This window comes from Ischnura elegans, chromosome 13 (genome assembly GCF_921293095.1).
Source record: "Ischnura elegans chromosome 13, ioIscEleg1.1, whole genome shotgun sequence".
Taxonomy (NCBI): domain Eukaryota; kingdom Metazoa; phylum Arthropoda; class Insecta; order Odonata; family Coenagrionidae; genus Ischnura; species Ischnura elegans.
The window spans coordinates 18,884,755-18,910,854 of record NC_060258.1 but is presented as its reverse complement, the minus strand read 5'-3'; the positions used below and the strand labels follow the sequence as shown (position 1 = coordinate 18,910,854).

Sequence of the window (26,100 nt, the reverse complement as noted above, 5' to 3'; positions counted from 1 at the left end):
CACTCCCAACACCCCCCCACCCCCACCGCTCGTCACTGCAGGAGAACAAAATCACACACCTCTGTAAGACCTCTGATTGCTGGCACAGTTAGTAACAAGGGATTTCTTTGGAATACAACTTTATCAGGCTAAACATGATGGAACTCCTTAATGACATATCACAAAAGGAAAGACAGTGGCAGGTTCCACAATTAATTAATTACTGCGACCAGTTTCAATTGCATTAGCCCGATGATGACACCCATGTAACTGAACTGTAACTGTGTAACTGAAACTGGTCGCAGTAATTAATTAATTGGAGTGCCCTTCAGTTTCCAAAGAAATCAGAGAGGAAAGACAATAACTGGTAGATATTTAATTGTATGAATTTGATTGTATTGTACATGACAATTTACTGCATGAAATCAATGGTGGAGATCTCGTTAGACTCCATATGGGAAGGAGAATGTCAAATGTAAGACTCCCGAGACAGGTGGGATACATTATTGCACAAATTCTCCATCTACCGTAGGAAGAGGCTGAAGAAGTTGAAAGGTTTGAGATGCGGACAATATGTAGACTTTTCCCGCCATACTAAAACACAGAAAACCTCTTTCTTATTTTTCCAATGCAGAAAGGTTGTGTGTGCTTTCATGAAAAATTGCAATTTTGATCACCCGCAGAATGCATCAAGAAAAGGAATAAGCGGGATAAGTTTCATGGCTACTTACTACTTAGCCTTCCAACTTAAACATTTAAGGCCTCATTTATAAATGTGACGAAATATTGATACATAAATAAAATAATTTTAACTAGAGTGTTTTTGGCATTAGTTTTTTGATCCTGTTTCATATAACAATTTTTACTGACAAATTGGTTCGTATTGGGAATGTAAAAATTTTAATATAAGTTTTAGAATAGTTATTCATTTAAAGAAAAATTAAACAAAACAATAGAAAATGGCATTGCAACATTTTGTGAATTTTTGATTTATTGCAGTATCTCAGATCGCATGTCACTGGTAGTGTAACGAGAATTGCACGTCGTTGGTTAAGGGTTAAAATGATTAGGATAGTTGGATACCTTTTTTCTTATATACTGTTAGGTATGCTCTCATATTGAACAAAATGGCCATAACTAATGATTAAAGTGAATATTACAGCATATTAAAGGAGTATAAGAAAAAAATTAAGCGTGAAACATTTATCGCTGAAAATGTCATTCCATGGACGTAATCGCGGCTGCATTAATGGTCTTTTGTTGTCTCGGTATGATTTACGGAGGTAGTTTGGCTGTCTTGGGGGTGTCTCCTTGGTATGATAAGTGGAGGTTTTACGATATAAGGAGGTTCACTTCATAGAGGTTTTCCTATAAATTTACATGTAAATCTGACGGGACCGTAGGGGTGATATGATGCATGGAGGTTTAGGATGTAAAGAGGTTCACTACATAAAGGTTTTACTATATTAACCCTTTTAGTGCCAGCCCATTTTTCCTGGTTTGCTGAAGAATGCCTTTTGGCCTTTTGTTGCTGATTTTGTAGGTTTGCTCTAAAAAAAATTATATAAAGCCTAATATGCATTTTCTGAAACTAATTTTTTTTTCGTTGACTCTCAATACTTACGTGTGTGTTAAAGCATGATACAAAAAAATAGAGACAAAATAAAAGCTCAAAATATAAAAGGCATCAGTGCAAAATAAGCCCAGCACTCTTCGCATATACTAATAGATGTATAGATATATGCCCCGGGCTGATAGATGCGCCCCCTGGCACTAAAAGGCTTAAGCACGCAGACGTACACCCAAATAAAGAATGCAATAGTGCATCCAATCGCTTTGGAAACCTTAAAACTAAAAAGTAATTGGTGAGTGGTTCGTACGTATGAGCCCCAAGATTTTGCGTGGAAGGACAAAAAACAATCAGACGAGACATGACAATGAATGAGAACGTGGGAAGACATACGTACCTTGCAGGAATATCTGCTGCGTCACTTCGGACGCTTCGCCACCACTACCCTCTTCCAGGTATGCATCCGTGAGCACCACGTGGCCACCCCCCGAGGACAGCAATGCCATCTGCCAGAGGAAAGAGCAATCAGAGATAGGGGAGAATGAGACAAAACCGACTGGGCACCTGGTAGTTGTTGCTTTCAAGCAGCAACTAGTTGAAGTGGCCGCCATTACCGGCAGATCAAGCTTGTTTTCGTTTCGGTAGTGGCAGCCATTTAGTTTCTGTGAATTATTCACGTTTTAGACAGTTTTCTTGAGGATTTTCACAATGTTTGTTTGAAAATGATGATATTGAAATTATAATGAAAAATGTGCATAAAATATAGGCTTCATTTTCCAGGTTTCACTGCCTTGTGGTTGTTTTGTGGACGACAGTTTCTCCTGCATTCCAGCAGGCATCTTCAGGTCGAAGTGCTTACGACGCGGTGAAACCCAGAAAATGCAGCCTACATTACCAGCACTCCGCCAAAGCCGTCGTAACAACATGTGCATAAAATGTTTTACAACATGAATATGTAAAGTAAATCAGTAAAATAAGTCTGCTCTGTGCTTATTGCTGTAAAAATCTGCACCATACATATCACTGTAATATGGTAGTACTTGTTTAGTACGTTTCTGGAGGGACCACAAAAAATGAGTGTGCTATCCAGGAAAATGTGCTAACCAGCACCCTGATTATGTAACTGTGAGAAGGGTGAGAGGGATGTCGTTGCCAGGGGCAACTCGATTCCCACGACGGAAGGTGATAGCAGCGATTATGAAACCGTGATCGCTCCCTTTATCACGCTGCGAGCGTCATCGGCCTATCATGTTCGAAACCCATGGTGACAAGCATATGCTGACATAAAAACGAGCACTAAATGCATATATTAGCAAAAAATTATTTCTTATTTAATTTAATAATGCCCTATGATCGATTAAAAACCAATAAAATTCGTAATTATTTCTACTGGAGTGCTCTCTTGACATTATTAGTTGTCCACGTTGTTCAATTGTTATGTGCGCACGGCAGTGAATTCGATTGAGCTGCTTTATTTCCACACAGCAAATTGGAAAGTACTGCTTATTGAAGTACATCCATACATTTGTGGAACAGTCAGGTTAGTTTTGATAATGACGGTATAAACGTCGAAACTAGTAGACTGTTAAAATAAAAGTTTTTGGAATAGTACTGAGTTTTGTTTTACCATGAACATCGTTAAACTCCTTTTCGATTTTTTAATCATCATAAATCAACTATTAAGTACTTATATTCAAATCGCTAGCGCGACTACACTTCCCTTATCATTTCAATCCAAGATCACGACTTTTCGGCCCTTCTCTACGATATAGTAAATATAATGACTGCAGCATCTCCTGGCGAGCATTAGAATAATGGAATACATTATCACACATCGAAAAGTAATACTAAACTTTCCCCATAACTTTACCATAATACGAGTACTTTATCATAATATTATCTATTGACAAAGCGAAGTACTTAGCTGTGAACTGCATCCATTTTATGTTTTCGTTGTTTATTATTGTTATTTCAAAGACTCCGCAGACGACGCATTCTTGGACAGAGATGTGTCGAAGGATTTCATTGGCTCTTCAGATTTCTCAATTATACCAACCTCGCGTGCTCGTTTCTACATGATACACGCGATGACAGTGGCTAACATGATCACATGATACAGCGGAATGTGATAGGAGAACGTGATGGTCATCTATCGCCGTCGTCGCTGTCACATTTACATAATCGAGGTGCAGGGAAGTGGATAATAGCAATCATAGTAATTGCACTCTGTGGAAAAGTCGTCATAATTACAATTACTTTCATAGTTCTTACAGGATCGCCTTCATGAGTTGCGCTAGCGATTTGAATGTAAGTACTTAATAGTTGATTTATGATGATTAAAAAATCGAAAAGGAGTTTAACGATGTTCATGGTAAAACAAAACTCAGTACTATTCCACAAACTTTTATTTTAACAGTCTACTAGTTTCGACGTTTATACCGTCATTATCAAAACTAACCTGACTGTTCCACAAACCATTTTAACCTGACTGTTAAAATAAAAGTTTGTGGAATAGTTCTGAGTTTTGTGTCACCATGAACATTTCATCGTTCCAACAAGTAAAAACATTGAAAATCAGGAAAACGAGCACTGCATTGCAAGAGCAGTACCAGGTGAATGAAAATCATAATGTATAATGGATTTACCTGAAACAATTACATTACGATTACGTTAATTTTGTTACAATAGATCACTGGTAGGGATGGGTCGAATAGTAGATTTCTCGAATTCGAATATCGAATTCGAATATTAAATCATTGCTCGAATATTCGAATACCTCGAATTTCGAATACCTCGAATACTAAACGATGAATGTGAAAATGTTTGACTAGGTCGCCTATGCAGCAGGAAACCCAAGATTTTGGCGAGTAATTGTGATTGCCTTTAAAGGATTCAAACAGGAATTTAGCTGATTAATGGAATATTTTAATTTTATGTAAACAATAGGGTAGTTTCCTTCATTAAAGAAAACGAAAGGTATTGATTGTGATTCGTTACCCACCATTAGTGTATTCATAATATACAAATTATTTCGTTCTAGAAATACCGGTTTAGACTAATGGCAATGTTCAATTTTACCTCATTTGAAAAAGGCCAGATTGGCGCCTATGCGATGCCACTCCACGTGACATCACAGGGAGCTAGTTTCTATACGAGTAGATAGGAGTTATACATCGTCTGAGGTTACCAATGCATGCATGAGGCACAGGGCTCAGGGAAACATGTCTTAATAATCACACAGTCTGTTTGATAAGGTATTAATAATCCTTATTTAAGCCAAGTGCTACCAGCTAGCATGGTACTCGGCTACCTGCTAGCATCCTGCGTCGTTATAGCTCTCAGAGCCTCGCCCCAAGGTCACCTCACTTGCGGCAGCGGGAACCAGAACGACGTCACGCAGAGTTTTTCCCGGCATTCATACTTACCCGTCGCGTATTCGCGCGCTTGAAAATTTTCACTTTTAATTTAATCGCGAAAAATAGATATCGTCTTATAAAACTCTAAAAGCGTTAAATACGTACTTCAGGAGTATTAATATTTCGATTTAGGCAATAAAAAATAATAGGAAACCACCCTATTTGAGCATTACGCCTCCGTCGTATTTCTTCTTCTTCCCGGTATTTATTTTCTTGCGCAAAATGCTTAAATAAAGTCAGAAATATGTCGTGTTTGGTCTTATTCTTTTTTAAATTACGCGCACATTACTAATATTTCAATCCAATAAAGGTGTAATAACAATTGCCGAAAGTCATTGTTAGACACCTTTCGGGCTAGTAGATGACTCATGCAGCAGTTGACCTCGAGAAAGGGGGAAATTCGAAGCAGGTAGGTAGAAAAAGGTCAGTGGGTGAGAAAAGGGGGTGGGTGCGAGACACGTTTCTATTTTTCTCGCGTAACTTGATATTTTTTGAAGCTAAGGTTTTTGTAATACAATCCCTGCGTGAGCTGGGATCTTTTGTTTGATTTCGGAGAAGAGGAAATCGTCAAGAGTGGGTGAGGCGAATGCTGAATGGAGGGGGATAGCAGATCGTGGGAAATGCGCCAATGTCACTATCCCACGGCACTGAGTTCCTCCCTATGGTAGTTTCATCTCCTGGGGAAGATTCAAAATAAGTGCTTGTCATTATTAGCCACAAAGGACACACGGCAAACACCTCCTCTCATTTTATCAAAAGATGGATGCGGGAAAATGGTCAGTGGGGAGAAAGAGAGAAGGGTGAAACACGATTCTATTATTTTCCGGTAACTTGATATTTTTTTCAAAGCTGAGGTCTTCGTAATACGATCCCTGCACGAGCCGGGACCTTTTTTTTGTTTTCGGGGAAGAGGAAATCGTCTGAGAGGGGGGGGGGGCGAACGCTGAATGGATGGGGATAGCGGATCGTGGGAAATGCGCCAATGTCGCTATCCCACGGAACTGAGGTTCTCCTGATAGGGGACACCTGGGATTTTCGGATTTTTTTCATCCGATCAATTTCGGTTCCCCACGTCGAACTCTTTTCACCGCTCAAACCCGTGAATTTGATGTATTTCGTCAGCTTGCCTAAAACGGCGCTGCATGCACTAGACAAGTTCTCATTTTTCCGAGTCAACTACCAACGACGTGCGAGCGACAGTGTATGACGCGAAATTCAAAGTATTCGAGGTATTCGAGACGGTACCTTTGGCATAACTATTCGAGATCTCGAATATCGAATACTTTCTATTATTCGAGGTATTCGAGTATTCGCGGATACTATTCGCACATCTCTAATCACTGGTCATAGCCCTCATTCCAAAACCCTCCAAATGGACGATACTAGTAAAAAACCCTCCCGTAAAAAACCTTGAAGAGTACATTCCCGATTATCCCAATGGGCTAACTAACGATGGGGAGAGACGGCGCGAATAATCGGAAAACATGGACAACCCAAACTTTCACTTTAACACGTTGCGTACGGATGGCGAGAATTCTCGTCATTTTTTCCCCAAACGTTCCGGACGGATGACGAAGATTCTTGTCATATAGGCGCGTCAACCTAAACAATTTTAAAGCGTACAATACGTATTCGTTAGTATGTTTTCAGTTGTTGTTCGTTATTCATAATGAATTGATGCATCATAACGTTTGATTGGGTGAATTTATATCCTAAGCATTAGCTTTTTAACCATGTTTAAACCGAAAGCATTACGCCCTAATAGGCACATGTTTCCAATCTCGGCGTTCCTAGGAATTTAAATACCCCGGTATGCAACGTGTTTATGTCTAGTAATGTTCATAATTTACGTAAAACAAACAGTATATTGTTATTTATGCCATTATTCTGTTATTTTAGAGTGCTTCCCGGACTCATTGAGAGCTTTCTTTGCCAGTTTGCGATCTTTTTAGCAACAATAACATGGTTGTACTTGTATTATTAATGCTCCATGTAAGGCCGGATTTCGAAAACCGCACATCTGTGGCTGTGTGATCACAGATACAGAAAACTGGTTTGCACGAATGCATCAAAGCAACTGCTCGACGTTGGAACTACACTGTCAGGCACCACGCCACGGAGTCACGTCTCTCACAAGTTACCCAGGTTGCAACTGCTGCGGGAGGTGTATCCGTGATCACAGAGCATGGTCGAGCCCTGTGAGGCTTGGAAAAAAAGGAACACTACTCCCGCGAATGCGGCTAGTGAATGATCACTTCCTTTTTAAAAAGGTTATTCTAACGGAAATAATAATCCCGGTTAATACCAATTCCGATGATTTTTCGACCATTAAAAAAAATGATTAGTGCGGATATATTGAGCGAAAGTGAAAATCATGCACGGATAATCTGCAACAGGGATCCAACTTTAACTAAATTATAGAATTCTCAGTTTTTTTCCAGGTTTTCACGGTCTACATATCGTCAATTTCACGTTTTTCTTTTTCATTTTAGGAATAAATATTGATCACCTAAAAATCACCAGCCGAACTCATACTAAAAATTTAACAAACGTAAAATGCCGGCAGTGCAAACGCAGCAATGAAAGTGCTCTAATGACGTCGCCTATCGTTAGCAAAATTACAGCCAGCAAAATCTTGTGAGTGGGGAAATGGAGGGTGGCAGTGAAGAGAAGAGGCGGTGTCTGATTGTTTGCAAGGATTAATGAGCACTTTGGTTAAAGGTCGTCTAATCACAGCCTTAAGGTCTGTGTGTCGTCATGACACACGGACCAATATTTGTGCTTCGAATACACTTGTGCAGGTAAATGTGTGGAGTGAGTGTGTCTGTACGTGACTGACCTTGAAACAAGATTGACTAATTGATTTTTCTTTTAAACGGTCAATTGTTGTCCTTAAATGAAGTTTGGGAGGTTTTTAAGGTTTTATGACGAAAGTCACGGCTTTTTCAAGGTTTTTTCACGGAATACGAGATAGGGTGGTTTCCTATTATTTTTTCATTGCCTAAATCGAAAGATTATTACTCCTGGAGTATGTATTTCACGCTTTTAGATTTTAAAATGACGATATCTATTTTTCGCGATTAAATGAAAAGTGAAAATTTTCAAGCGCGCGAAAACGCGACGGCTAAGTATGAATTCCGGGAAAAGCCTGTGTGATGTCATTCTAGTTCCTGCTGTCAGAGTGTGAGGAGACCTTGGGGTGAAGCTTTGAGCGCTGATACGACTTAGGATGCTAACAGGTAAAAGAGTACCCTGCTAGCTGGTAGCGCTTGGCTTAAATAAGGATTATTAATACCTTATCAAACGAAGAAAACTTTCTGACTGTAGGCATTAAGAGACGTTTCCCTGAGCTCTGTGCCTCATGCATGCATTGGTAGTCTCAGACGATGTAAAACTCCTATCTACTCGAATAGAATCTAGGTCACTGTGACGTCACGTGGAGTGGAATCGCATGGGCGCCAATCTGGCCTTTTTCAAATGAGGTTAAAATTGACCATTGCCATTCATCTAAACTGGTATTTCTAAAACCAAATATTTGTATATTATGAATACACTAATGGTGGGTAACGAATCGCAATCAATGCCTTTCGTTTTCTTAGATGAAGGAAACTACCCTATTCGCGTCTTATCCACGGTTGAGTGGTAACCCTCACGGATATACCACAGCCGGATAATCAGGAGTCGGCTGTATATTATGAAGAGACTCACCTGAGCTGCATCGAGGAATATGGTGTTGGAGGGCAGGTGGCCCCCTTGGTGCGATGACGCTGACTGCTTGATGATGATATTGGTCGTGTTGGCAGTGCTGCCCTCGGGGGCGCCACTCGACGTCGAGATGAGGCCAGAGTCTTGGAGGAGGGCGAAGGGGAGGGAGAGAAGGGTCGTGGTGGTGCCCTCCGACGACGAGAAGACAAACGACTGAGGCTCCTCCACAACTCCCATCTCACCCTCCGACGCTGCTCCACAAATCACAACAAAAGAAAACGTCAACAGCATCTTCGGAAAAAATAATCAATCAAAAACCAAATAATTCTATTTCTTATAATTTAAAAAGCTCAAAGTGCTTGGGGGTCATTCATTTCAGTGAAACGGTACAAGAAGCACAAGAGGGACATTGCCTTAGACTTGATGGATCGTATGCGCAGGAAATAAATTAATTTATCGTCAGTGACAATTCCTAGGTCCTTAAATGTTGACACACTTTTCAGAGAGTGATTAAAAATAGTGTAGTTCAACTGATGTGTGATCTTCTTCAGCGAAATAGACATCACACTTCATTTAATTATGAAAAACAATACACGATGGCTAACCAGAGAATTATTCTTCTAGATTGTGTGTTTGCCGAACATATTCATAAAATTTGGTGAAAAATCCTGAAGAATAATTATAAAAATTAGAAATAAAGTGTTCAGATCACCAAATAATTACAGTCAAAATTGAAAAATACTGATTAAATAGGTCGCAGCCATGAAAAACACCAATGCCAATATAAATCACTTCACAAACGTATTCTTCCCTTCTTTAAAAAGTGATTCCCTGTACATTCAATGGTGTCAGGCTCAACTTTGTGGAAGTTGAAGTTCACAAATGAAAAAACGACTTCGTTTTCTTCCACTAATTTATTTTGACAGTACGACATGTTTCCGCTCAAGGTCGAAACATGTCGCACCGTCAAAAGAAATTAGTGGAAGAAAACAAAGTCGTTTTTTCATTTGTGATTCTCTGTATATTTTCAGGTCATTGAAATGCTTGTTACATGTTATACAAATCCTTTGTATTGGTGGATTTGTGCATCAATTGATCTTCATTCTTGGTGTGTAAAAGATTCTCTTTAACCTACTTTTAACTTTAAGAACTGTGATTCTTATTTCTTTTATTTTGATGCTCTCTTACTGATGACATCATGAAAAAATAGGAGATCTTTTATGCCTTCTTTATTTTGTAAGGCCATAATATTAACTCTTCCCATAATTAATTGTAAAGAAAGTAAATATGTAATATTCCAAAAGTGGATACTTATGATGTAATTCAAAATATGTACAGTTGAAAGGTATACTACATATTAAACTTATTTGTATTATACTATAATGTATGATAATTATTTCTTTTATTTTCATGGTCTTTTACTGATGACATCATGAAGAAATAGGAAATCTTTTATGCCTTCTTTATTTCGAAATGCCAGAATATTAAACTCTTCCAATAACTCATTTTAACAAACAGAATAATTTTAATTCTCTGAGAGAAAATGTGGCGTATCTCGTATTTTTCCCTCTCAATGCCTGGCATTTTCATTACTATATCTGGCCCTTTATTTGCACTGGTTCATCTGTGGTTTTGGCCTCTTTTGAGCCTTCCCAACCGAATGCAGTGACGTTGATGATATAGTGGGGATCGTGTTTGTGTGGTGGTTAGGGTGTTGGCTTCCCTCCCCGATGGGCTCTGGTTCAAATCCCGACGGATGCAGATGACAGCCAGTGACTGCCCGATCCCTGCTTGAATGATGTATGGAGGGCACTTCAAGCACAACATTCCGTCCGTTAGATGGGACGTTAAGCCGTGGTCCCCTTGGTGCCTTTCGTTAAGAGCAAAGGCTAATGCTGACGCTGGGTTTCTCTCCACCCATCTTAACCAAACACAACACGACGGTTAGAAAAATTCCTCATACATTTGGTAAACAGGAAGAATAACGACAAGGTTCCTTTATTCACATTTCCAGTAAATAGATTCATGTTTGTGAAAATGTATTATTGGAAGAGTTTAATATTCAGGCCTTACAAAATAAATGAAGCATAAATGATCTCCTATTTCTTCATGATATCATCAGTAAGAGACCATCAAATGAGTTAATAAAAGAAATAAGAATCATATATAATGGTATAATAAAAATAAATATAATATATAGTATAATACAATAATTATAATATAATAATATATTTACTCCACATTATGGTACATGAAATTAAAACAGCTTACTCAAGCACGAGTTTTTACAGGTAGAATATAGGCACCCCTGTGGTGAGGACCAGTGTTGGGGTTGCCACCTCTTAAATGAATAAACTGAAAGCAGGCTGGTGCGGCCAAAACAAAAGAATATGCCATAACTAATGAGTCAAAGTACGCTTTTCTCTAACGCGTGTTCCTTCGAGAATATTGTGAAATATAAAAAACAAATGAAAAAAAAATGCATTAATTACCATTATACATAGAAAAATTCCATACACTGTACAGAAATCAGACTAATAACATAGAATTTTAAAATAACGTACAAAGATAATGTTTACAAGTAATCTTCAATATTGTATATGGAGAACAACCATATTTTCAAATCATGCAAAAACAACGTGAAGGACTTTATGGAGGTTATATGAAATGATAGGAGGTTAAACATCTTAGTAGCACAATATAAAAAACCTTCTAAAAGCTTCGTTATTCGGTTTTGGAATAGGTACTCTATTCCATGGCCTCAATCCATGGTAGGAAATATTTACATAGCCAGTGACATTTCCGCCTCAGATATAAAACATGCGTAGTACTCCATGAACATATAAATATCTAAAATACCCAGTGATTTAAATAATGGATAAGAAGCGTCATCTCTTTTTGCACTCATTATCATTCTTATTATTTTCTTTTGTGACAATAAAACTGAATATTCAGCAGTATTTAGTATTACGTCATAAGTATCCACTTTTGGAATACTACATACTAGAGATGGGTCAAAAAGAACCGAACTGCCAAAACGAACTGTTCACTGAAATGAACCGGTTCGAAAATGAACCGGTTCGAAAATGAACCGTTCTCTAAAACACCCTGTTCACTGTTCATGTCGGCACTGCACAATTGCGGCATACTCGGTACAGTAGGTATGATCATCAAGAGGCATTTTGAACTGCAGCTTACTCGAGCAAGTGCGTTGTGGGTACAACAGATGGCGGTTACGACAGAGGCCATCCAAGGCCGCCGAAGTGCGTCGTAGACGACCGAGCCCCTCCCCTTCTTTCTCTACTATTCTCCTCCGTCGACGAAAACGAACAGTTCGCCACTGAACAGTTCGTTCTAACTAATATTTGAACTGATATTTAAAATATCAGTTCATTCGAACCGTTCGTTCTAACTAATATTTGAACTGATATTTAAAATATCAGTTCATTCGAACCGTTCGACATAACTAATATTTGAACTGATATTTAAAATATCAGTTCTTTCAAACCGTTCGAAATATTAGATTAAATATTAGTTTCCTCGGGGCGTTCAGTTGGGATATCGCGTTCATTTTGATTTCGTTTTTTGAACATTTGTGGATTTGTGGATGCATCTCCAAAAATATTGTTTAAAACGCGATTCATGAACTTAGGAAACGATTGAACTCATGATTGTGGAACATTTTTTTGGTCCCTTTACCAAGATGATCTTTGGACTTAGTTTTTGGCGCCTACGATGAAATTTTTTAATGAGGATGCATCTCCAAAAATATTGTTTAAAACGTGATTCTTGCTCGAAATTACCATAACACTCTCCACAAACCTTACGATACCACACTAAGCTTTCATGTACTCTAAACGCATGATAAACAATATTTTCTACCGAATGACCCTACCTGTTCACTATGAACCGATATTTTGAACTGTTCTTTTTACTGAACAGGATCAAAGTGAACGGTTCATAAAAATGAACAGTTTAACCCACCTCTACTACATACTTTATGGGGGAGGGGGGGGCTAAATGGAGGGTAACTACCTAGTAGTATCGTGGGTCCAAACAAAATTACCATTCTATCTAGTGTAAATTAGGTACCCAAGGGAAGGGGGGGGGGGGCTCTTAGCCCCCTCTCCCTCATAGATCCGCCACTGCTGTCAGCAGTCATTTATGTTTTTAATTCATGCATTGTTTAACTTAAGGTTATTATTTCTTCTTTTTTGTCACTGACTCCCCGTGCCCTGCCTAACTTGATGATTTCTATGTTACTTATGACGCCTCCCAGAAATAAAATAATGATTATTATCAAAATTTGGCAACACTTGATTAACTTTGTGGTATGCCATTATAAGTTTTCCAAGATATCACACAATTACTTATAACACTTCTTCTTTACAGAGCACGACCCTTTCAATGAATTATCACCATCTTCAGGTGCAAATATCATAAATATTTATAATATTTATAGATTAATAATAAATTACTTAATTATTATTAATTAAACAATTTATTATTAATTTATAATAAATAATTTCATTTAATAATTTATGATGGGCACTCGAATGAGCTGGGCCCCAAATCCGAGGGACGAAATTACCAGGGTAACTCTCCTTCCCAAAAAAAGAGTTCCGTACAGAGAGGTTTCAAATATTCTCATGCTACTCACAAATAGTGAATTAAATTCAAATAAATTTACTCGTGTTTAAGTTTTATTTTTAAAATATTCATTTATACTATTTTTTTATTATTATTTTATAAAATTTATTTGTGCCTGAAGATAATAATAATAATGTCCTTTATTTTCGTAGGCACTGGGGCCCATGAGAAAATAAAAGTACAGCTTTCTACATTTCCAACTTGGTAGATAAATAAAGTAAAAAAGTAAAAAAAATATAATTACAGACATATGCAACCAGTGCAGATCGCCAAGAGCATGAAAAAAACAATAGAATATTTTCTACAAAAAAATAAATAAATAATCAAGATATAATATACTAAACACAAGATTTTAAGGTGACTATACATTATGACAATTATGACAAACAAACATTTTTTTAAAGAAACCATAACATTAGGATAACACTGTGATTTAGCATAATTCTAAATTTAGCTGACCATTTATTCACATATGTATCAATAAAAATAACAATAATAATTAGGCTAAACATGAATATAAACAAAAGATATTCAACTTGAGGTTAAGGAGGCATTCTTCAAAAACCCATATGTGCTATGTTTAAACCTATTGATATTTGTACTGCTTCTTATTTGGGCTGGGAAAGAGTTCCATATTCGTGAGGCGGTTACTATGAATGACTTGTTCGTATATAAAGGCGTGTGATGTTTTGGAATATGGAGGTCAATGGTATGATTACCGGTAGGTATATTATGTACTTCAGATTTTCTAACGAATTTCTCGCACAGGTATGGCGGGGAAACGGTCGTTAAGACACTAAAGGCTAGAGTTATTATCAGAAGGGTGCGACGCTCTTTATACTTATGATAGAAGATGATGGTAATTCATCGAAATCTGGGTTGTGCTCTGTAAAAAAGAAGTGATATAAGTAGTTGTGTGATATCCAGGAAAACTTAATTATTATTGGTTAAAACTTTCACGGTCCATGGTATTAAGATCCTTCCTTATTTTTTGGGGTTTACACGTGTCACAAATTAAAATTCCGACAGTTTCGTCCCCACTGCTGGAGACTTCATCAGGGCGATGACACTTTTTCTTCGTGCGCGCGAATATATATTCTCAGGAAGGTTGGGGTGGGGGAAGGGTGGGGGGTAGGTATGGGGCTTTCAAGAAAGATTTGGCAATTAAAGGAAGCCAGGATGTGCTGATGTGTTGCCCTTGGTCTCTGTTGAAATTATCCCGGTGTTTTCTTATCTCAAGGGCCTCCCTTGTTATTCTGGTTTTGAAGTGTCTTTCTTTTGGTAGCCTCGATGTCATGTCCTGTTGCGGCGTGTTCTGCGACGGCTGATTTTTCGGTGTGGCCCAAAAAGCCCCAAACCTACCACCCGCACTTTCCCCACCCCAACCTTCCAAAGAATATATATTCATGCACACGAAGAAGAAGTGTCATCGCCCTGATGAAATCTCCAGCAGCAGGGACGAAACTGTCGGAATTATAATTTGTGACACGGGTAAACCCAAAAATATGGATCTTAATTATTATTATCTCACACTAAAGTCTCCCTGAGTCTTCATAGTGAAGTCTCCCTGCGCATAATCCATTGCTAATTTCTCTCCATAAATGCCTGCCTGTAATTTGGAACGGTCAAAGGGGTTTATGGGATTTGTCACGCTTGAGGAGGTGGAGGCCGCGCTCTTCCTCCTCTTTTTGTCTCACACACCTTGAACGTCGTCGGACAGGAGCATCTCGTTGACGACAGGGAAGGTGACGGTAGCATGGTCCATGGCCTCCATGGCGGACAAGACGCAACGCTACCTCCTCCTACGTCCATGTCCCCGCAATCCAACACTGCCATCCATCTCCCAACAAACACACCTGCCAAAACACGAACGTCAGAATAAGTATTAAATAATTAATCTTTTCTTCTTCCTCTTATCATGACCTCATTTAACACTTTGAGTGCCGGCTGCTAAATTTAAAGCCCTTCTGAAAAATCCAGCCATTTTTTACTATATTCGTACATTTTTTAAAACATTAGCATCAAAAATATATTTATATCAATGTGCATTTCAATTAAAATGGACTTTGCTCTTCTTTGTGAATGAGTTGAATAACATTTATTGCAAGTATTTAAACATATAATTTAACAATGAAAACCTAATGTTTTTTTTAAATAAAAAAGTTGCAACATATGATGTACTGCCATAAAATGCATAACATTTTTTTAATACGCTCAATTTGAACTATTTAGAGCATGGAAATCATAAAAAAGCATTGTTCCAAGCAAAGCATTATAAATCCTGGATGACAAACAGGGTCCCCCAACGAACGGTCCATTGGCCCAAAGAATTTTCACACTAAGTGGCCTAAGATGAGGATGCCGGTAGATGCAGAGGACTTTTCGTCCTCAAGACATAAAGTGAACTCTTTTTCCATCGAGCAGTTGATTTTTGAAAAAACAGAACCCCTAAGCAGTAAACTGGAAAAGTACCAAGGGCGAAATATTACGGCTTCACGCATACAAAGCCAATTAAATGGAAAGACATAATATTACGTCCATGGCACGCAAAGTGTTAATTAATAATAAAATAATTCTTGGAGTTTAGGTCAAATGTATATGAGGCAAAAAAGTTGTTGGCCAGCATTTCAGTTTATTTAAAACTATCACCAGGGCTGTGAATGAAAACATGAGAATAAAATGAAATATAATATCGTTACCTACATAAATAAATGTTGCGAAAGAGTTTTTTCTACAATAATATAATTTTTTTTAATAAAAAGAGAATACACAAAAATTTTGACATAACTTAGCTTTGCACATATTGATTGATATTACGTTACTAAGCTATTACCAAAACTATTTACCATTAATTTTGATTAATTAAACAAAAATAAATTTTTCTAAGGTTTTCAATGTATGTTTTTTATTACAACTGTTATTATTTTTAAAAGTATATTATTGTAAAAAAAACTTTTTTGAGCGTAAAATCAAGTTGCCCCAATTTCAGTGCTTGGTAATCTCGTAGTTTTCGTTCAAGTGACTTTACAATGAATTTTGATACAAGGAAGATAGTATTAACAGTTTGTGGAAAACACTTTGTTTATACCATTTAAATCGATGGATTTGTGTATAAACTACGCAAATCTCCGCTTGCTTCGAATTGAAAATCGATTCGTATTGTTGAGTGCCGAAGAATGTAAGTAATGCATGTACGTAGATCATGCACGTTAAATTTCAGCAGTATTTACAGTATTGCATGAATGAAAACAGTATGAATGAAAACATAAGAACAATATAAAATACAACGATATACAATATTTTTGCATAAATAAATGTTACAAAAGTTTTTTTAGAATAATATAATTTTAAAAAATATAAGAAGATAATGCACAAAAAAATGGAAAAATGCAAGTTCGTGAGAGCATAGCTGGTCATGAACTTGTGATGCCAAACCGTGCAATAACGGTTGTATTTTGTCATCGGATTTTCATAAGTTTAACACTATTTTGAGGAACAATATAATTATTTTGAAAGCTTAAAATTGTTAAAACATTGATCGAATGCATGAATAATAGGGTAGTTTCCTTCATCAAAGAAAACGAAAGGCATTTATATCGATTCGTTACCCACCATTAGAGTATTCATAATATGTATACAAATTATTTGGTTTCAGAAATCCCAGTTTGGACGAATGTCATAGGTCAATTTTTATCCTCATTTGAAAAAGGCCAGATTGGCGCCCATGCGATGCCACTCTACATGACATCACAGGGACAAGACGATTGGAGTTTTCCATCGTCTGAGATTACCAATGCATGCATGAGGCACAGAGATGAGGGAAACATGTCTTAATAATCACCTATTAAAACTGCCTACGGTCAGAAAGTCTTCTACGTTTGATAGGGTATTAATAATCATTATTTAAGCAAAGCGCATCCTGCTAGTATGGTACTCTGCTACCTGCTAGCATCCTGCGTCGTATCAGTGCTCAAAGCCTCGCCCCAAGGTCACCTCATTTGCGGCAACGGGAACCAGAATGACGCCACACGGTTTTTTTCCCAGCATTCATACTTAGCCATCATGTTTTCGCGCGCTTGAAAATTTTTACTTTTCGTTAATCGCGAAAAATAGATATCGTCATTTAAAAATCTACAAGCGTGAAATACGTACTCCAAGAGTAATGATCTTTCTATTCAGGCAATAAAAAAATAAAAGGAAACCACCCTATTCATATTTCATGAAACATCACATGCATTGGAAGGATTAAAATGATTTTATTCGAGTAGCGATAGCTGTGTTCTCCATGTTTAATGATCACATTGTATTTCACGGTTCTACGTTGATTACAAATTTAAAAAATATCATTTCATTACCTGCCATTCAAAAAAGAACAACAGAAAAAATTCATAGAGAACAGGAGCACGGTATTAGAAAATTAGTCAAATTGGAATGGGTTAAGGGATGGTCGGATCAGATCACTTGCATTCAAGTATCGGTGCATATTTCCCTGCTTAATCAGATCCAAAGTATAAAATCAAATCCAGATCCGAAATTGTGTGAAAACTGTGTTATGGAAGAGATTGAACTCTATTTTCATAAATTTTTCATAAACTGTATTTTTTTTACGATCATAAATTACGTACCATATGATTTTCTACTGGGTAATATATTAGAAGTTAATTATTTTCGAGCTCTCTGCCTGGCTGCCGCGATTCCCTACCTTTTTCCCGAATCGTTTTTTCCGACGACCTTTTTCCCAAATTTTTTTTCCAAATCCATTTTTCCCGAAAGCTTTTCTCCCGAAACCCTTTTCTCCTGCACATTTTTTACCGAACACCTTATTTCCCGATTGTATAAAAAACAAGCTATTTATCGTAAAATTCAACAAGTGGGACTCCAAGTCCCTTACAATGACCCAACATAGAACCCTCAAAACAACAGTTCATATGATGGCAGCTTTAGCGTTTGTTCCAGTTGAAGACATTGAAACAACTTTCGAGCTTCTAAGAAAGTACGCGGATAAAAATATTCCCAGACTTGAGCCAATTATGAAATATTTTCAAGAAACATACGTTATTGGTGTAAAAGCTGTTGGCAGACGACGCGCTGTTCCTCCTCGATATCCTCCTAGTCTATGGAATCAACATGAAGCTACAAAAGCAGGTACAAGAACGATAGGAATTTTATTGAATTCCTTAGAGCTATCGCGCACAATATAATTTTCTAAAAAAATGATGTATCTTGTGTATGAATATATTTGGTTATGAAAAATATGAACTCATTTTTATACAATCGGGAAATAAGGTGTTCGGTAAAAAATGTTTCGGAGAAAAGGGTTTCGGGAAAAAAAGCTTTCGGGAAAGAGGACACGTTACACTTCGGGAAAAAATTCTTTCGGGAGAAAGGTCGTCGGAAAAAACGATTCGGGAAAACAGTCGGGTACCGGCTGCCGCGCTCCATCATCTTTGCGGACACATCGTAATGGAAGACATTTTGATGTTTTATTGAGCACATTTATGCATTTAAGATTCCTTATTACAGTGAACTCTCCATTGCACGAAGTCAGCGGGACAGGAAAATGGGCACTTCGTAATATCGAGTTTCGTAATTTCAAACCACGAAAAAAAGTTTGCTTTTGTTCCCACCACCCTTTTTCTGTCTTTAGCGTTTCTTTGTTTAACGTTTATGGAGGCTATTTGAGATGGAATTTTTTAAAAATTCTCTTGCTTATTGATTTCATTCTGTGAAAGATCATTAAAAACCACACAACCCTAAACTTCCCATTCTTTCAAGTTGAATATCAACGATCTTAGCTCTGAAGAAATTCCCATCCATCTTAATAAATGCTATCAAACAACATCTTGAAAATTTTTGTATACGAATTAAAACTAAGAATTTTGTGGTCAGTAGCAAATATAGCAACTATTGTCCATGTATTAGACAGACATTTGTTTTCAACGTCTATGAAATTTTAACGGCAGCCTGCGAATCCTCTCTTTCTTCCCCAACACCGCCACCTTCTTTAGCTCTCGTCTCCTCACCCACTTTAACCCCGCCCTCCCCTGGCTGGTCAGATACCTATCCTCACAGGAAAAACCCTCGTCCCAAATCAAGGCTGCCCCTTTTTCCCCCTTCTCCCCCCCTCTCTCCCTATTCCATTCCGTGTTTAACCCTCACCCCCACTCTTTCAACCAGTCCCTTTCCTTTCCGATAGATGTCCTCACCGTCACTTGTGTATAAATGTATGATGCATGCAAGATCAGTCACCTGACGGTGTAACCAAGTTACGAAACCCGGGTCGTGCCCATAATTAAATAACAGTGAACCTTACAAAGTTTTATTTCCTTACTTCCAATTTTTCATAAACTGTATTTTTTTTACTATCATAAATTACGTATGACATGATTTTCTACTGGGTAATATATAGCAACTGTTAATAGCAACTGTAGTAGTGAATATAGCAACTATTGTCCATGTATTAGACAGTTATTCGTTTTCAACTTCTACGAAATTTTAACGGCAGCCCATCTAACCACCATTTGTGATGCCCCCTATCGCTCAGTGACAAGTAAAAAAAGATAAAAAAGGGTCATAGCCCGTTTCCTAAATTGCTTTTGTGGGTTGATAATTATAGTTCCTTCCGTGTAGTCAGGTGAATATACGATCTTTTTGATTAGTTATTTTCATATTATGATTCAGTTACGATCATAAATTACGTACGATATGATTTTCTACTGGGTAATATATTACGAGGCATGTTTTTAAAGTAAGTACCGTTTTGACATAAAAAAACAACAAGTACATTTTTTTCAAAACTAATTTATTCACTTGAAAGGCCATACTCTACTCTACTTTTCTACATAATTCCCATTACTATTGAGGCATTTATCGTTTCTTGGGACCAGCTTTTGTACGCCATCGTCAAAGACGCTCGCCGCCTGATTAGACAACCACTGCTTCACGGTCGTTTTCACTTCGTCATCATCGGAATGGCGCCAATTTTTTTATCTATAATAATAGCTAATTTTTTTATCTATAACATCCATAACATAGAATAATTGATTTAAAAAGTTGGTGTTTCGTTTAATTTTCCCCAATATGTGACCCGTGCTTCCAAACTTGGCTAAAATGATTAGGGTCAGTTACGGAATTGGCGAGGAGGGTAGTCCAGCCGTATCTTTGCGTGAACGCAGTGAGAGGCCATGCTAATGTAACAAGTCTGACGAGAGCGAGGACAGACTAAATACATGTCATAAACCGGCTACCCACTCTAACTAAATTATAAATTTCCAGTTTTTTCCAGGTTTTCACCGTCTTAATGTCATCAAATCCACAGTTTGTAGATGAGACATTTAAGGCAGAAATATTGATGACGTAACAATCACTGCCCGCATGTTAACGAAAAATTTATCAACCGCGACAGGCGCTATGAATTCAAACGTAGCAAATGAAAGTGCTATTTCTCATGACGTCACCTATCGATATCAAAATTTAGGTGAAGGTTGTGAGTGGCAAAATGGAGGGAGCAGTGAGGTAGGGAAGTAAAGAAGAGTCTGATTTTTCGCCATATTTAATGAACACTTTGTACGCCGGTCTTCCAATCACAGGCTCAAGATCAATGTGTCGTCATGGCACAAGACACCAATAATTGCACTTCGGATATACGTGTGGATATGAATGTGTGGACAATATCTGTACATGGCTCAGGCTTGAAACATGATTGAAATATCTTTTTTTAATTTTGATCTGTAGTCCTTTTTCCACAAGTTTGAGAGATTTTTAAGGTCTTTTCTACTACATTATAAAATTCACGGCCATTTCCAGGTTTTTTCACGGTCGACGAAATCCGCGGCTTATTCACGGTTTTAAGGTTTTCACGGTTGAGTGGGGACCCTGATAAAATGACGAATCACATGTCGTAGCCAAGGAAACGAATGTGGATAACAGAGTTTTCCCCTTCATTTCCCCAATAATGGAAAACACTTCTCCATCCTCCCTCCAGTTAGGAAATTACTCCAATTGGCCATAAAGACGAACAATGCACTTCCACAGTCAGAGAGCATTCCAAGGGGGTGGGGTAAATAAGAGTGGGATGGGTGCTGCCTGGTTGAGGAAGTGGGGACAGGATATTGATTGCGGATGGGGATAGGAAGAGGGGTGTGTAAAGGGCCTTCAGCCTTGTATGAGATTACGTTTGGGGGCCGTGTTTTTTTATGATGCACTCAAGATCATCACCAGAGAGGGGGGTGGAATTCCACAGAAATTTTGCAAAATTCCAGGTTAACCTTTTGTGATTACTGCGATGAATAAGAATTTTAAAACTGCCAAAATTATTGAAGTACTTTTAAATCTTCTATATTATTTCTACTGTATAGATACCTTTTTCTCAACTTATATGCAACCAAACTCTACAAATGAGGTACCTAAATGCACAGAATTTATCAGAGAACATGTAAATATTCCTGACGTTAACGGTGCACAAACTGATACATTTGTTCATTCAAGTCTCCTGTTGATACGTAAATATGAGTCATCAAGTGCGTTAAACAAAGGATAGTGTAATTACTTCCAATGTTGTCTTTAAAGAGGTCCTCTGGCCTCAATTTGTACATGAAAATTCCTATTAAATTTGTACATAAGACCCTGCCTTTTTTTGTCTACATTTTAAAATTAGAAACGCGCCTATCCCTCTGTGGACCTGCATTGAAAAGAGCAGGGGAAGCCCGCTGGGAGTGGGCGCAGCGCGTTCGTATTATTATATTTATGTATCACAATATTTTCCTCGATCATTCCCCCTCCGAAATGCAACGTTGTCTCTGAAATGAAACTTTAAAATGGAAAACATTTCCTCTACCATTGAGTGACTTAATTCTCTTCCGTCCTCCTATTTCCAACTGTTGATTTGAAAAGTGGTGCCACAAGGTCACTTATTTAACCGCAAGAACGTTGTAATTTGAGCAATTTTTTGGACTTGCAGCATTTTCTTGACATGATTCAATTACGTATTAAGAGTTTATGTAGTAGTGTAAGAAATAGCGATGAGAATGTTATTACATTGTGCTCAACATTTTAACTGACAAGTTATTTAATGCGAACTAACATTTTTAGAAAATCATTCCATGTTATGGAAGCCAAATTAATAATATCATGTAAATAATAATAATAATTTTTATTGTTCCTAGAGATCACATGTTCCGGTGACATTGGAAGTCGTCAAAATAAAGTAAATAATTAAAGTAATAGTTACAAATAACTGAAGTGATATAACATTTACAATTTTTACAGATAAAAGAAAAAAAGTTACAATTTTAGTGGTTGATGGGCAAAGATTACTCCGAGCCCAACATAAAATCCCTCAGGCTATAATAGTTATTTTCCATTAAATATTTCTTCAAAGCATTCTTGAATGGTGTAGGTGGAAGACATTTAATATCATACGGTAGCCTGTTGTATATTTTTGATAGGGAGAAAAGGGGTCCTTTTTGGCAGAAAGTGCTATGGTAGTCTTTGAGGTGAATGTCATTGGTGGTTCTGGTAGCGTGATTATGGAGAGAACTATTTTTTGGAAAGTATTCAGGGTTATTCTTAACAAAAGAGGCACAGTTGAGTATGTACAGTGATGGGAATGTTAGTATTTTCAGATCATTGTAAAGAGGTAAGCCAGGTGCTCACATAGAAACTCTGGCCATGGCTTTCACTGCACGTTTCTGCATAGAGAAAACTTTGTGGCAGCAGCTAGCATTACCCCAAAAGATGATGCCATAAGTTAGGTGAGGATATATTTTGGCATAATATATCATAGTACTGAAAGGCTCAAGATGACATTTCTCAACAGTGTAAATTTTCATGCTGGCTTCTCCACATATACGAGCCATGCGATGAGATAATGCGAATACTATGTTTGTATCCACCACATGTTCAAAGTCAGCTCACCGAGTTTCTATCCTTGTACAAGTTATGTATTAACATTATTGATTGTCCACCAATTGCTGAATTACTACCATTTAACAATGCATTTGCCTCCACTAGAAGTACTTAATAATTCTATATGAACAGCAAATAATAATTAGTTAACTTAAAAATAATTCTGTGATATCAATTTTCGAAATTCACAGCGATATTCTAGCAGTATTTAATAAGTGGGGTGCTGAAATATTAATGAAAGAATGTACCGATCATTCATACTTCATACGCATTGGAGTGCATGCATAACGTATCCTGAAAAACATTCTTCTACCCCAATGGTACCTATTAATTCCCAAAATTAACTTAATTAATATTAATTATGCTCCTCCACTAATGGCATGAATGCTTGGATTCAGTCCTAAATTTCGGATCTTGTATCTAAGAGGAATTCAATAAACTTGGAAGATGGCTGAAAAAAAGAGCCTAAACATCTTAGAGAGTATCTAACATGCGTTTGAAAAATCTTAAGTCCCGGTTACATGATACATTAACACATACAATTTTATGTAAGGAAATATGATTTCGATAGACGGCAATAAAGCACGAATCAAATTCGAACAGTTAGGAATATTTCACTTATGTTGCACCTCTTATACATTTCCTTTAGCCATTACTTCTCATCGCATAGAATTAATTATGCGATAAACTCTTTCAATACAGTTTAACAACATCAAATAATGAACAGGAAAGATTCTTGGCGTATGACTATAGATCTTGAACATAGTATGGATCTTTCCATTGAGGTGAAAACGACACCACAACACCCTTACGGTTTTCCTACCTATTAGTGTTATAATATGCCATCACTAACATTACTATTGGAGTAGGAATGATCCAGGAGAAAACTGGGCCCACACAAACATCTAAGGGCCTGCTGATTACAAATAATAATGTTTCGTAGGATATACAGAGATTACCGGATAGTTAAAGCAACACATCTACGACATATGAGTCAATAGTTGAGAGTGAAAATCACAAAAACTACACGTCATGCAACATGGAGTGAACATCGGTTATTACCAGAGCAATACATTTTGGTAAGATAATTTCTAACAACAGACACTGCTCGATAAATATAGATATCGTAAACTGACAGCTTAAACGTCAATAGCATGGTGTGAATGTAATACGACAAGCAATTCATGATCTGTCAAGATCTTCATAGGCAGTGTTGATGAGAAACTCGCGAGGCCATTTAAGCACTCGAGGTCACCAATTTAGCTCTCACTTGACAAATTTACTTTAATCTTTAACCGTATTCAAGTTTCGCCGCCAGAATTGATGTGAGAAGGCAATTGACTGATGAGGCCTACTTAAAACTAAGGTATCAATCCGCCCATGAGCACAATTCCCTATGGCAGATAGCTCCAAGGCGCAACAATCTCATTTTTACATACCTTAAAAACTTTCAGCGGGGTCTTCTCTTTGATTTCAATTCTAAAAAAGCTTTCCAACACATCAAATACTAGCTGATATTCCAACGGATTAGAGGAATTATTCATCAAAATATGGAGGAACACGACTTCATCCATGTACGCCTACCCATGATTCTGTGTGCTTTGGGCGTCCATTAGTATCCCGCGCTTTGTTTACGTTCTCAAATATTCAAATTCTGAAGGTGCAACCGCCGCTGATGTTGTAAAAATTCCTCCATTTGGTAATATGTCTTGCAATTTGTTGGCCGTTTGCTGCAATAATTTATGGTCCTCAAGCGTAAGTTACTTCAATAGTGGAATATGCTCGCATGATAATTCTCATTTGAAGAGGTTTATGCAACACTTAATGATTCAAAGGTGCCGATTATTCAGTCCCCCTCAAAAAGTCAATTATTTAGGATATTTTTAAGGAATAAGTGAAGTTTTTTCTTATTCACAACCATTATATAGAGTTATGTATTACTGCTATTGATCGCCATTCCGGGAATCAGCTGTTGTTTTTTTATTGTCGTATGCTGTCCATTGATGTTTAAACGGCCAGAATGTGGTTTGATGGGCAAAAACACGGTGGAAATTCCAAGCATTAACCGAATCTTTTTTTTACTCCTTATTTGGGATATCCTCATACTTATGCAAAAGAAATTGTTCGAGCTCTATTAGGAGTTCATTTCCTCTCCTTGGAATGCACTCTTTTGATTTACCGTAAGCCCCACTGATTGTGAGTGGAAGTAGGCGTTTTCTGGGATGTGAACATAATTAAACTATTTCCAAAACTTTGGCTCCCGATTTGTAGGAAATGCTCCTTTTCGCTTGTTAGTACCCGACTCGGCAACGTATTGTTATGAATTCCCAATTCGTATCTGGAATTTGTTAATGATTGAAACTTAAGCTGGGCTTAATAATTTTTTCCCGGAATTTGGAGAGTTAATTTTAGAACTAGTTTTCTATAACTTGTGCGTTTTAAATTTTATGTCTCACTCAAATTGTGTTGGAAATCTAAGCGCGGTTGCAATACACCTCTGTCATTTAACGCAAGGGATACCTACACCCATGGACATTTTTAACCTCTGACTTGCCATCAGGATTCTTCGTACTTTGCTATGAACAGTGTTGTGCGAATATGGTCCTTTTTCAAGTTAGTTCGTCACAGATTTTTGAACGGATTGAGTTAGGTCCAATTAACACATCGTTTTGGGACGAAAAGGGCTTACATCTGAACCATCGCAACTGTGTTAAATATTCCTCAGTGGCTGATATCCAGCAAGTTGCAATGATTCTACTTGAAGGCAGGGATGAAAAATTTTTAAACAACTTGCGATAAGTCTCTCTGCTAAACTCTTTAATTGACAAATTGTTGTTACAATAGGCTTGCCATAAATCACAGAACCGAATCAGT

At 37.4% G+C, this 26,100-nt stretch overlaps 1 protein-coding gene across 1 annotated transcript; it reads right to left on the bottom strand.

The window, feature by feature from the left end:
* Window positions 1–32: 32 nt before the first annotated feature.
* LOC124170063 lies at window positions 33–25,153 on the bottom strand. The gene is made up of 5 exons (XM_046548749.1): window positions 24,666–25,153; window positions 15,022–15,176; window positions 8,674–8,921; window positions 1,947–2,055; window positions 33–79 (listed from the first exon to the last, which is right to left on the bottom strand). Exons 2-5 carry the CDS (start codon window positions 15,092–15,094, stop codon window positions 33–35), a joined length of 477 nt encoding a protein of 158 aa, XP_046404705.1. The 5' UTR covers window positions 15,095–15,176; window positions 24,666–25,153.
* Window positions 25,154–26,100: the final 947 nt, after the last annotated feature.

Coding starts and splice junctions, on each gene's coding strand:
- LOC124170063 (XM_046548749.1), bottom strand. CDS start 15,094: ATGGAGGCCATGGACCATGCTACCGTCACCTTCCCTGTCGTCAACGAG. Junction 8,922..15,021: donor CCTGTCCGACGACGTTCAAG/GTGTGTGAGACA, acceptor TTTGTGGAGCAG/CGTCGGAGGGTGAGATGGGA. Junction 80..1,946: donor GCAGCAGATATTCCTGCAAG/GTACGTATGTCT, acceptor TAACTGTGCCAG/CAATCAGAGGTCTTACAGAG.